Source organism: Ornithorhynchus anatinus, chromosome 8 (assembly GCF_004115215.2).
Source record: "Ornithorhynchus anatinus isolate Pmale09 chromosome 8, mOrnAna1.pri.v4, whole genome shotgun sequence".
In the NCBI taxonomy this organism is placed as follows: domain Eukaryota; kingdom Metazoa; phylum Chordata; class Mammalia; order Monotremata; family Ornithorhynchidae; genus Ornithorhynchus; species Ornithorhynchus anatinus.
The window spans coordinates 40,627,082-40,641,402 of NC_041735.1; the positions used below are offsets into that span (position 1 = coordinate 40,627,082).

The 14,321-nt window shown below is 43.8% G+C and overlaps 1 protein-coding gene across 2 annotated transcripts in view; it reads right to left on the reverse strand.

The window, feature by feature from the left end:
* The window catches only part of COLQ (collagen like tail subunit of asymmetric acetylcholinesterase), a 62,514-nt gene extending 55,537 nt beyond the window's left edge, over positions 1-6,977 (reverse strand). For both annotated transcript variants that reach the window (XM_029070720.2, XM_029070722.1), the window contains exon 1: positions 6,797-6,977. In XM_029070720.2, coding sequence (XP_028926553.1) covers positions 6,797-6,902 — 106 coding nt within the window. In that variant the 5' untranslated portion in view covers positions 6,903-6,977. The remainder of the gene's footprint in view (positions 1-6,796) is intronic.
* Between the last annotated feature and the right edge of the window lie 7,344 nt (positions 6,978-14,321).

The window sequence follows — 14,321 nt, forward strand, 5'->3', positions numbered from 1 at the left end:
GGGGAGACTGGGTCCCAAAAAAAAGGGTTTTCCTCTTCAGACCCATAAAGAGGCAAGCCAGCCTCCAAAGAGTTCAGATTTACAATCAGGTAGTGGGTGACCCAGCCAAAAAGCAGCTGGATTTTCAAAAGATTACCTATGGCCACATGACCCACCCCCCCCACCTCCTGACTCCATCTCACTTCCTCCCCTTCCGCCCCCCCCCCGCCCCACTCCGGCTGCCCTATCACGTACCCTGACACTCTGCAACATCATGCCCCAAGGCATTTCCTCTAGAAATTAACTTTGAGGAGCAGGAATGCTGACTTGGCACTTTCCCAATTTCCAGGAACAGCATTGGCTTGTATTATGTCAATGGGGTTCTGGGATAGGGAAATGCATCTTGGGCATTTTGGTAAACCCATTTGAGATTTTTGTTCCACAACCACCACTTGATTTATAGCGCAATATCTTCAACATAATCAAGAAGATCTGGGTTTCAGCTGTTCACCCCACCTTCCTAGTTATCAGCTTGCAAACCTATCTCATTTCTTTTACTTCCAATGTTTTGCCTTGGAAAGAGGTTTGGGCCAGAATAAAGGTGTCCCCATACCCATCTTTGGTCCAAAGTTCCAAATATAACTAGAAATAGGCTAGATGCATTTTTACAGCAATTGGAAAGATGTCAGGACTGAAGAACTGTTCTCTTATTGAATGGGACTCCTTTTTCATTTTAAAGACAATATATTAACCCATCCAGTTCCTAGAGAGAGGTACCTCCCTCAAGAGGAAACCGAATTAATAAATAGGAAGAGTTTGATGTTCTCCCCCTCTAGACTGTTGGCTTGTTGTGGGTAGGGAACGTGTCTACCAACTCTATCGTACCGTACTCTCCCAAGCACATAATACAGTGCTCTGCACACAGTAAGCACTTAGTAAATACCACTGATTGACTGGTTGCATGTCCCAGACCCTGTACCGGTCTGCAAATCAGAGCTCTAGATCCCAAATTGCTTTAATACAGTATCAGGATTTTATCTTAGATCCACTTGGGAAGCTGTCATACGCAAAGCAAAAAGTTACATAGCTTTTAAAAGAAATCCTTGCCCTAAATCCTAAAACAGTACCTCCCTATCGCTCCATGTTTATGCTGTAGATATTTCCATCATTACCACTTCCACCCCAAAGGGCTGGAGCTATGATACCATGCTCTAAGCCAAAGAGCAGCCCAGTCCTTGCCCCTCATTGCCCCTCCCCAAGGAAGGGTGGACATCTGCAATACTAGTGGCTCTGCGGGGTTGGACTCAGGTGTGACTCCACAAAATAAGCAATTCATCTGATAGAACAGTTTTCTTTGTTGGAGGATTGGGGAGGACCACTGCTATTTGATTTCCCAAACATTCTTGTTCACTCTCCTCGGGGGGCTACATTTATAAGGGCAGCGTGCTGGTGAGGGGGTGCCGATGAGGGCAGGGTGACAGCCTTTGGAGAACCCAGATGAGTAGCCTTAAATCAATACAAGGAATTATTTCATTATCCTGAAGAAATACTGGTAGTTAAATGGGAGGAGAAGGCTGGGTAGCCTATTAGAAGGCTATAAAACAATAAGTGATCGGCATCAAAAGCAAATAAATGATTCACAATCTTAATTCCATGCAGTTCTCTGGCTATATTCCAGTCCAAAATGGTAAACGGTTCAGACATCACATGCATGTAAAAAGCAAAATGCATAGCTTCTGACATCACTGAAGTAAAATCATTCTTGAGACAGACAGTGGAAAATTCCACAAAGTTATGACTCAATCAGGCCACCAGTTCTCTTACCCTAATTCTGTAATTTTCCTAATCTACACCTATTAAATCTTCAGGTCCTTTTTAAAATCCACATTTCATACATCACAGTAATTTTGGCCTAAAGCAGAGTGATTCAAGTCCAGGTCTTGGGTAAATCCATCATAGAGAGAAAACTGGGTTTCTGATATGAGGAGAATGGAAAATGGCACCTTTGGGGAAAGGCTGATTACTGGGGGCAGATTGCCAACTAAGTTTGTCAGTGCTCAAGGCATTTTGTTGAGTGGATACAGATCTCCTAATACATAGCCATTTGAAGGCAATTCATCCAGCAGGAACCTCTCATCCTGCTTTGCATTTAGGGTGGCCAGGGTGGCACTAAAAAAAAAAATGATTACAAAATGTACATGATATGACATGTGTAAACTCCGATACACAGTTTTAAAAGGACAAACTCATATGGATGCCATTTTGTGAAACTTCCCTCAATCCCACCCAAATTTGAACCTAGAGTATTTCTATGCTGACCTTTTTCCTGCTAAAAGCTCTAAATCCATTCTTCTCCCAGATCCCTCTGAGCATGGCCGCTATTTTCAAGGCTACAGAACTCATCAGGAAGAATTGAGGGGAAGGGAGGCTAGGGGCTGAAAAAATAAATAGCAGACATAAAGGTGTACAGTGCCAAACCTGTGTACCATACAGGCCGTCCAGCTGAAAATTGGACTAGCCCGAATGAAGAAAATGGCCAACCTACTGGCATTCCCATGAATCCCCTAAGGAGTTCTGTAGAATAGGTCAGGGAAGATGTGGGTCATAACGAACCTAGTGCTCTTAGGAAAGTTAGCTTACTTCATTTTAGGCCTTTGTATTCTGGCAATTATACAGTAATAATAGTAGCATTTACCAAGGGCTCCCTAGGTGCAATGTACTGTATTAAGTGTTTGGAAAGTACAAAGAAGTAACCCATATCCTGCCACCAGAAAGCTTACATTCTATTGAGGGAGGCAGATAATATATTATACAGATAAATAGCTGAGTATGGGTATAAGTAAAAAAGTGGTAAAGGTTGTTGATGGGTTCATATGCTGGAAATTAATTGGAATGGCCTGTTGGAAGAGGTGGAATTTCGGGAGGGCTTTGAATATGGGGAGAGCTGTGGTTTGTTTAGTTTGGAAAGAGAGGGAGTTCCAAGCTGGGGTAAGAGCATGAACAAGGGGACTGAGGCAGGAGGATCCAGACTGAGCTTCCGTTAGCTTGGGAGGAACAAAGAGAGCAAGCTGGGGAATAGTGGATAAAAGAGTTGATAGGCAAAATGGAGATGGATGGTAGCCAGCTCTGAAGCCCATCATGCACAGTCTTTGTTTGAGGCACAGGGGAATGAGAAGCTCATGGAGGTTTTTGAGAAGTGGAGAGTTAGGCCTTGAGCAATGTTTCTAGAAGATGATCTTTGGAGTATAGACAGGAGTGGGAAAGAAAGGGAGACCGAGGAAGGGAGACCGGTGAAGAAGGTCAATATGGTAGCTCGATATAGCTGCGGCACGACACACACTTGGACCTGGAGGGTAGCAGTTTGGGTAGAGAGGAGCAGGCAGATCTGGATTGTTGCGGAAGGAAAACAGACAGGAGTTAATGAGAAGCTGAATGTGAGAGTTCAGGAGGAGCAGTGTGGCCCAGTGGATAGATCATGGGCCTGGGCATCAGAAGGACCAGGGTTCTAAACCCAGCTCCGCCACTTGCCCGCCGTGTAACCTTGAGTAAATCACTTAATTTATCTGTGCCTCAGTTACGTCACCTGAAGGACTGGGATTAATACCGTGAGCCCCATTAGGACACAGACTGCATCCAACCTGATTATCTACCCCAGCGCTTAGTACGGTGCCTGACACATAGTAAGCACTTAACAAATGCCATTAAAAAACAGTTGTAAAGACAGCAAGGAATCAAGGGTGACACCAGATTTGTGAGTTTCTGGAACTGAGAAGATGGTGTTCTCGAGCGACATAGGAAAGTTAGTTGGAGAAGGAGGTCTAATGGAGAAAAATAAGTTTAATTACGGAACCATGTCGACAGATGGGTTTGTCTACACTCATGCCTTGCTCAGTGGGAGGAAGTCAGTGGCCAAAAGGTTAGAAGCAGACTCTGGGCAAAAATCCTTAATTCACTCCTTTGGGAAGGCATCTTTAATTCATTGTCTTTCATTTTTTTGTTCCCCCAGCCTTCTTGCTCTCCAACTGCTCAGAGCCAGCAAATCCAGCACAACCACTATTAGCAAAGCTCCAAAAGGCTCTTTGAGGGCAGGGATCTTCTACTTCAATCAGTAAAGGAGGAAATGAGATCATAGGTATGAAAACTCTTTGGAGCAAAGGTGCCAGCGAAACACAAAGTCATTTTCTTGGAAATCCCACTCAAAATCTTGACATTATGAGTGTATATGTGGTGGGAAGAGAAAATGACATTCAAAATTGAATTCGCCATCTCATGCAAGAAAGAAGGGAAACAAAACTGTGATGTTGCAGTGCTACATTTCTCCTCAAATTGTTTTTGGGACTTGATGACCCCATCCAAGATTCCTAAGGGTGTAATGAAGAACTGAAGCAGACATGGATCTGACCTGCTCCAGCCTCACACGCAGGGGGGAACACCTTCCAGCATATGCGTGTTCCTGGGAGAAGCACTTGGCAGCTGGCAGAACTATATCATACTATCATTTTGTTCAGCCCTACTCCCAAAAGTGGCACACCGCACCCCGGGATGTGTGACCTCGGACAAGTCGCTTCAGTTCTCTGTGCCTCAGTTACCTCATCTGTAAAATGGGGATTGAGCCCCACTTGGGACAGGGACTGTGTCCAACCCCATTTGCTTGTATCCACCCCAGACTTTAGTACAGAGCCTGGCACATAGTAAGTACTTAATAAATACCATTGTCATCATCACGGGTCCCTGGGCACAGTTTGAGAGGTGGGGAGGAAGGGAAGATTCTCCTCCCTACCCCTACACCGCCAGCCCCAATGCTTGGCCCACGGAAAGCAGCTTCAGTGGTTTAAACACTGGTATTTGTCCCAGTTCTTCCTCAGGGCCACACTTCAAAGGGCCCAAGTGCTTTTGCATCCTCTAGCTTTTTCATTCTTATTACATCCACATTTTACAATTGGGAAAGACCCAGGGTAGTTAAATGACTTGCCCATTTCCTTACTCCAAGTTAAATGTTTCCTCCATTGGTCCATACTGCCCACAGATCTTCCTTATACAGATTCCAAAGGAATCTGATTTGGCACTTAATAATAATTATTATTATCATTACGGTATTTATTAAGCACTTACTATGTGCAAGCACTGTTCTAAGCACTGGGACAAATACCAGGTAATCAGGTTGTTGCATTTGGGGCTCAACCCCCATTTTACAGATGAGGTAATGAGGCACAGAGAAGTAAAGTGACTTGCCCAAGGTCACACAGTGGACAGGTGGCAGATCCACGACCTCTGACTCCCAAGCCCATGTCCTTGCCACTAGGCCATGCTGCTTCTCTTGTAAGAGAATTGTTAATGTTAATATCGATACACCTCTGACCCTCAAGACAAATTTCCCAGTACAGAGAGACTATTACTTTTTCTGAAGAAGAAAACACTCACTTTCCTTACCTTCCTACTTCCTTCACTCTCACTTTCTCTTCCTCTAGAGTTTCTCTCTGATACCCACCCACATGGCCACAAAGCCTCCTCTTAATTCTTCCTCCTCATCTGCGAATCATTCCCTTTGCTGCTTTCTATTTTGGCAACCCCTGCATGTTGATTATAACTTTCTTATGAATGAAGAGTCACTAGTTCAGAGCCAACGGAGTTAGCCGAGTGAGTGCTGTAGCCTGCCAGCTCTGCATTTCATACCCAGGTTGGGGGCTGGGAGGGGAAGGAGGAAGGGTGAGAAAACACGTCGTCCCAAGTGAAAAGCAGTCGGATGGTATCAGACTTCCCTGACACACTGCTTTGGCTAAGGAGAGGGTCTGGAAAGAAACAGTAAAGCAGGAACAGCTCCCAAGTCATTTTGTTTGCCTCACTCCGGCACAGTGAGTGCCCTAACTCTGGGGCACACTGAAGATCATCCAGAAATTTAAGAATGAGCCATGAGAGTAGAAAGTATCACACTGCCCGAAGCCAAATGGGGAAGGGAAAATCCCCACCAGAAGGATTCTCAGCTGTGGAGAGCACTCTTTCCTCAAAGACAGAGGGACGGCCCCCTCCCAGCCCCATACCCACAGAACAAAGATCCCACCCTGCCCAAATGCCCAATTCTGATTCTGCAGGAAAGTTGACCAATTGCCAACCTCTCCGCCAGCATTTTATCTCCTTCCTAAAGACCAAGACTAAATCACGTCCTCATTTAAAAGGGGGAAAAGATGAATTGCCTTAATGGTAGTGTTACTTGCATAAGCTGAACAATTTTGATTTTTCTTCCTTTTCCCTCACCGTTGTAGAGAGAAAGCACAATTAATGAAACATAAAACCCAATGCAGCAGGGATTTTCCAGGCTGTGGATTCTTGGACTAGTCTGAAAGTCATCTGCATATTTGTTTAGTTCCATCCCAGGGGCCAGATGATGTTTACAAGCATTTGGAGTCCAGCAGCACTGGACGAGATCAGGGATACATTTATAGGAACGGATTTACATTGGGATTCATTTTCTTTCTCTCGTTTCTTTCTCTTTCCAATCTTCTCAAACTGTAACCAAAATAAATAGAAACATACTAGGAGCATGCAACTTGGGATTGCAAAAGGGAGAAAAAAGAAGTTTGGGACACAGATTGAATTCCTAAAAGGCTGTTGTTTTGGTGCCCAATTTCTCAAGGGCAGGTTTGAACCAAAGAGAGAACAAGTTTCCAAGAAAAGGTTGATTGGCTAGCTGGCCAAATAACTTCTCCTTTCTAGCTTCCCCACACAACTGGTAGAATATGGAAAAGTCTGATCACGGCCTAAAGAAAGACCCAACACAAGGAACACTGAGAAACAGATTAAGGTCACGTTCATCATTTACCTGGAGAAATTGGGAAGATGCTGTCGAAGGAATTAGTCTGAGACGGAACGAAGCAGAAAAAGAGCTGAAGATAAATTCCCAATGTGATTAAATTCAGGACAACCATGCTGGCTGCACTCAGTGAAACTGCCACTTATCGATGTTGGTATGGATTTGAGGACTTTTTTCTCTCTCCTTTCTCCTCCTGTCTGTGTGGGTGTGCATGTGTATATGTGTGTGTCTCCTGCTCCCTCAGTCTCTCTCTCTCTTCTCCTTCCCTCCCTCCGTCCCTCCCTCAATTCTCCACCACCCTCCAATTCTCTCCCTCCCTGTGCCTTTAGTAAGAAAGAATGTTAACCATTTCCCATTACATCTTCTCTTACACGAGACAGGGTTATATTTAACTCAAGCAGTGGATCATATGCCTACATAATAAATATTACACATTAAAATCAAGTTGTTGGAATTCCGTTTTGCCTCACACAGTAAATTGCGGAAACAGACAGGTGGTCGAAAAAACAGAAACTGGAAAACATTTTATCCTGCAAACAAGAGGCAGTTGGGATCCTTAATTGATTATTGGTGATTACTTAACTGCTCCACACTGTCACGCCTGGCGTGAGATAAACTTTAGTACAGTATATTAGAAATTGCTTATTCCCTTTAATACTACAGGAATAAGAGGGAAGGGGAGACAATGTTAATTCAGGAGACAATGTTAATCCTCTTAATACTACAGATATGGGGAAGGGGAGACTATGTTAATTCAGGAGGATGAATAATGGTTTTTACAAATCTGAGAAATCATAGCGGTTGAGTCTTAGAATTTAATTTTCTTCCCCACAAAAGCTAAAATTGTAAAACTAAGCTTTCTTTTCCATGAAATACTGAGACTTTTCTCATAATTGTAACTGTATTTTCATACCCAAAATTTTCGTCAAATGCACGAAAATGTGGACATTCTCAGCTGTCATTACCATATATCCAATTGTTAATGACCAAGTAGAGGATCATTTGCATTACCCTTGGTTTTCAAAATTTCCCTAGTGAAAATTCCTGCCTCTTTGGATGACTGTATTGGAACAAACTTTCTTTAAGGAAGGCAAAATAAAAGAATGCTAAAGATATTCTGTATCTAATGATTCTTGCATTAATATCCCTATTATAATTTATAGTCCTTCACATTTTTCGAGCCTCTCCTCTGAAGAATAATGCTTCAGGCTGCATATTAAAGCTTTTTGGTAATTTTCCTTGCTTAATTATTTGGCTCTCCAGTACATAAATGATTTAACAGTGAACTTATATGTAGACTCTGGGGACTGGTACAGGTCTGATCCAGATCTGCTGTATCACTGTTGGGTCAGCTGCTTAAACTCCTGCTCCTTTGACTCCTTTACCTATAAAACATTATTAAGCTGCTGGGAAGTAAGGTCAGTGAACTGCCCTGACCTGGTTATAGAATACTCAGGCTTAGAAGAGAACTCCTGTAGACAACCTGTTATCTGCATCCACCACTAGTTTTGCACTTATTTCATCCCTAAGAGACAATGTCTGGTCCGTCCTAAAGATCATCATCATCATCCAGAGTATTTACTGAGAACTCTTATGCTCAGAGCTGACCCAGGCTCTTGAGAAACAGAACAGAAATACAAGACTATCTATCTACATCAATATCACATTGTACGTGACTTGTATTGATTTGACTCCCTTCCAGATGGTAAGCTGGTTATGGGTTGACACGTGTCCTATTTCTATTGTAATGTACTCTCCCAAGTACTTAGTACAGTAATCTGCACACAGTAAGTGTTCAATAAATGATTTATTGGTTTATTGAATGCTAATTTGTAGGGAACTGAACTAAGCATTTGGGGAGAAAAATAGCCAAAAGGGATGAACCCTTCCTCAAGGAGCTATCTAATGGGGGAGACATACACTTAATTATAGATGGGGAAGTAGTAGCACACATAAGATATGTACCTAAGTGCTACAAGGGCTCTGATAACATAAATGCCTATTTACTGGATTCTTAGACTTGGACCATTCCTTTAGAAACAGAAACTGAAACCAGTCCACTTACTTTGTGAAGTAGCAGCATTCAGAGAAGCTTTCAGAAATGTGCACAGATCTTAAAAAACAATAATTTTCCATCTAACATGACCCAGAATACACTGCATAATATGTTATGAAAAGTTTCATATTAAAGGCACCTTTCAAAATCTTTGGGAACTGAGCTTATGTGGTCACACCAAGAGCAGCGACAAAACCAAATTCGGGCAGATTTACAGCCTATAGAATAGCTGACCCTCCCGTAACAGAGACGGTGTTCTCAAGAGAAACACATTCTACACTTGCAGCCAGACAAGCAAGATGGCAGCCCACTCTTACCCGTCGTGGTAGGAGGAGGAAGATGAGAATGCCACTGGCACATTTCTGGTGCCCTGAGGCTCCAAAGGCTGGGTGGAAGGTAGGGTCCTTGTTGTGACAAAGGGGTGAAACTCTGGCGGACTCAGGTAAGCAGTAAGGATTGTGCTGCCTCTGCTGGATCAGGATTTGCAGCCACAGCAATGAAACTGGGTTGTTTCTCCCGCAACAGCAGCAGCAGCCGTGGCCAGTAAATCTATCCAGTAGACCCTGGCCCAAGGGCGATGTCACCTCCGTCGTTCAGTGAGCTGTGGATCGGGAGGACGTGAGACAAGTCCTCGGTCTCGCCTATCCCGCCGTCGACCCCTGGTCACGTCCTCCCCGGTCCTGGAACGCCTCCTCCTCACCTCCGCAAACTGATTCTCTTTCCCTCTTCAAAACCTTACTTAAAAATCACTCCTCCAAGAGGCCTTCCCAGACTGAGCTCCTCTTCCCCTCTACTCCCTCTGCCATCCCCTTTACCTCTCCGCAGCTAAAGCCTCATTTTCCCTTTTCCCTCTGCTCTCACCTCTCCCCTCCCATCCCCACAGCACTGTACCGTCCGCTCAACTGTATATATTTTCGTTACCCTATTTATTTTGTTAATGAATGTACATCGCCTTGATTCTATTTAGTTGCCATTGTTTTTATGAGATTTCTTCCCCTTGACGCTGTTTAGTGCCATTGTTCTTGTCTGTCCGTCTCCCCGATTAGACTGTAAGCCCGTCAAACGGCAGGGACTGTCTCTATCTGTTGCCGACTTGTTCATCCCAAGCGCTTAGTACAGTGCTCTGCACATAGTAAGCGCTCAATAATACTATGAATGAATGAATGAATGAACAAGTGGAAGGACGATGAAGGGTGGAAATGAGGAGAACCAACACATCCAACCCTGAACTAGATGAGGGAGTGGCAGAGGAGGCAAATGCTCCATTCTCATTTGGACCTTGTGCCCTTCTTCCTTGCTTTCTCTCCTTCCTTCCTTCTCTCTCCCTCGTTCCTCTCTCTTTTCTCCTTTCATCAGACTTTCTTTCTGGCTCCTCGAAACCTGCCCCAATGCCCCAACCAAAATTGGCTCCTCCTTTTCAAGGCCTGACTTTGCTGTCCCATGCACAAAATGGTTCTTCTGACTTCTTCCATCTAGAACTTGGGAAAACATTCTCCAAGTCTTTGACAGCATCCTATCCAAATCACCTAATGAAAACATACGGTATAGTAGAACTGACTGGACCTTAAATGACAAGAGTCACCTAATTTCAAAAGCCCAGTGAAAATGTACAACTATGTAAAATACGGTTTTGACTTTTTCTCTCAAAACTACATTTCCATGAACAAAACGACAATAAAAATACTGAAAAATCAGTACCACTCCAACTTCACATATGTCACTACAGCTGGGCCTCATTGTGCTGTGTCACTTTATAGTGGCAAGAATTAAACAAGTGAAAATAAAATTCAAATAGAGTAACCACCCATCTCTTGGTAATAAGCATTTTCCAGAGACTCATGAATAACCTGGGAGGTGCCCTTTTACAATACTGCAGACCCAGGTCAGCCACAATACGCTGGTCTGAATGAAATTCACATTAAATCGTGATTTTAAATCCATTTTCACAGGGATGCTGTGTTTTAAGAGCCTACTTCATTTTCCTTTGCAACTGCGATAGAAAGTAGTTTTCTTTCATCCTTTTTTCAGGGTCTCCCTGCAATAGCTGTTGAGAAAAGGTTGAGATACAAACAAAGACTTGCAGAATCGCTGACAACTTTATTTGCCTTGGGTGGAGATAACGATTGTGGAAAAGTCTGGCCAGGCCTACTAGACAAATAAAAAGAGCTCCCAGTAGCCACATTTGTTAAAAAAGGATTCACTTCTGTCCTAAAAGTGCCTCTCTACTTTCTATGCCCCAGAGGAACGCCAAGAATACAGGTAGAGGATTATGATCAGTCCAGGCATTTAACTGGAATTTACAGACCTATCCTTTTTACTCAAGAATTGATGATGATTCAATTAAACAGAAGGCTTCTTTCCAATTCTTTCCACTTATGAGTGGTCTCTCTTCATCCATAGGTCAAAGGAAACTGATCACAAGGGGAAAAAATGTGGGAAACTGCACTAGCAGTCTCATTTCTTCAGAGAACAAACAGATTTAATTAAAGGACAAAACCAACTGAACTCTTTAGTTTAAGGGCAGAAAGACCCAGAGAGAGAAACAAGTGTAAAAGAAGATTAGGAGACCCTGTAATTTACTTTCCATTAATACCTAGAAGGTAAGCAGAGTAAGAGGGTAAGCAAAGAATCCTGTACAGAGCAATTTAATCACTGTAATTCTAATTTCCTTTCTAGTTTTTGGAACAGACATGAGCTACCAGCTCAAAACCAATCATTTTACGTAATGATAAGCTGATATGAGTGAGGATTTGCTGAGGAGCAGGCCCAGCATCAGACAGGATGTAGGAATGAAAACAGGGCAATCCCATTGGAGAGATGGTATTTCCTTTGGAAAACAGCATCACCTACTGCAGGGGAAGATCCTTCCTTGGGGCTGCTCTGTGAGTTCAACTACCTTTGGTGGAGGGTGCGTGAGGAACAGGAGGGAGAAACGTATTAAAGGACTAAATAAGCATTTTAATGTTTCAGTTTCATCTCACCAAAGTTCAAAATGAAGAAACTCTGTCAATCTATATTTAGCTTTTGCTTCTGCTACACTGGTGGCATATAAAGCTAAAAACAAGCTGGGTGGCAGCAGCAAGCTGCACCACACCATTAATTAACAGACATTGACTATTTAAGGGGACCTCTTCCCTCCTTTAAATGTTGCCCTGCCACTTGACTACCTTCTTTTTAAATTTGGCTTTGAACAGGCAAGACCCGGGATTGGTGGGCCTCTAAAATCCTGCTTAATAATAATAATGATAATTGTGGTATTTGTTAAGTACTTATTATGTGCCAGGCAAGGTACTGAGCGCTGAAGTGGATACAAGCAAATCAGGTTGGACACGGTCTCTGTCCCACGTGAAGCTCAGTCTCAATCCCCATTCTGCAGATGAAACAACTGAGGCACAGACAAGTGAAGTGACTTGCCCAAGACCACATGGCAGATAAGTGGCGAAGCCGAGATTAGAACCCATGACCTTCTGACTTCCAGGCCCGTGCTCTATCCACTATGCCCTACTTCTTGTACAGGCTACAGCTCTGGCAGTGGCGGATGAACATGAGGGGGGTTTGGGGAAAACATTTCACTGAGAGGGCTTGAAAGGACCTTATTAGTTAGGAAGGTCAAGAGGAGAGGTAGGATTTGTGGCCTGAAAATCCAAAGGAAAACTTTTCGGCCTAAATGCTAATCATGTTTCCGATGTTGACAGCAATGTTGACAGCACACATTTCATTAGAAATGCGCCCAGCTGTGCATCCCTCCTGAGCCTGACAGAGGAGGAAAAGGAGACAGAAGGGTGTGAAGAGGGATGACAAAATCAACGGAAAGGGAACAGGAACAATCTTACGCTCTTTCCTATTTTTCAGTCCTCGTATTCAGTCTGTCACTAAATCCTGTTGATTCTTCCTTCACATCATTTCCAGGATTCACCCATCCTCCTCTCCATCCAAACAACCACCATATTGGTCCAGGTGCTTATAATATCCAGATTTGACTACCGCATCAGACTCCTGGTCTATCTCTCCTCCGCCAGCCTCTGCCCTCCACTCTATAATGTTACTCTTCTGCCCGGTCATTTTCTAAATGTTGTTCTGTATACATCATTCTAATCCTTGAAAATCCTTAATGGCTGCCCATTCCTCTCTGCAACAAGCAGAAACTCCTGACCATTAGTTTTTAAAACAATCAGCTTTCTCCTACTTATACACTCTCTTCTCCCACTACCTCTGGCTCACACATTTCAACCCTCTCCAGCTATCCTGCATCCAGCGTACCTCTTTCTTGTCTCTTGTCTCTCTTACCCACACTTGCTCATGGGCAGCCCCCTGACTGAAAGTCCCCTTCATTCGAACAGACCACAGGTCAACCCACCTTTTAAATCCTTCTGCTATATCTTCTTCAGCAATTTAATCTCTAATTTCCCCACTCTATAATCTTCCAACTGCCCCTTCAACCCTTCAATGCCACCTGAGTACTTTAGTACTTCCAGTCCCCAAAGTATTTATATTTTATATACTCTGTGGCCTGGGGCAAGTCATTTACTTCTAGGTGCCTCAGTTACCTCAATCTGTAAAATGGGGTTCAAAACCTCTTCTCTCTCCCCCTTAGATTGACCATTTCTGACCTGATTATCTTGTATCTACCCCGGGGCCTAGTACAGTGCTTGGCACAAATACCAGTTATTGTTATTTACTCCGTAAAAGTGTATCGTACATGAATGTTACTTTGTTCTACTCCTTCTTCCTATCTAACATTTAAACCCCCAGGCCCACATTAGACTTTAAGCTCTCTGGAGGCCGGGATGGCACTCTCCCAAGGGACTAGTAGAGCTCTGTATATAGAAGACCCTCAATAAATGCTACTGATTGCAAGTTCTAGTCTCCACTCCATCTGCTTGGCCCAAGATCTTTCCCAGAATCAGACTGGGTTCCAGAAGGCCTAGTGCCTTCCTCCACCCAAAATCAATCAATCGACAGAATAATTTACAGAGCGCTCTGTTAAGTACTTGGGAGAGAACACGGAATCAGTGGGTAGGACCCTGCAGTCGAGGAGCAAAACCACATCGCCATCTACTGGCACGAGGAAGATGATTTACCCGGCCATCTCTGGGAGAAGACAAAGAATTCCTCCCATCACCATCCAAGCCCCTCCACAAAGGCCCAGGGCTTTCGGCACTGAGGGACACGTTAGGTTCTTGTGCTCAACAGGCTCCAACTCGAAGGAGAGAGGCCCAGGACCACCTTCACAAGTTATAAAGTGCAAATATCAGGGTGGTCCAACTCATCAGGGCCCAATCATCAGAAGAGGCTAACCACCACAAACCTCTTATCTTTCTACATGGGTTCCACTTCCAACTCTTCCATTCCTATCACAGTTGACAACACCCCGACTGTCCCTATCTCTCAAGCCCGTAACTTTGGCATTATGTTCAACTCCTCTTTCGACCTCCGGTCATGAGGTCTTGCAGGTTCTTCCTTCGCAACGTCCAGAAT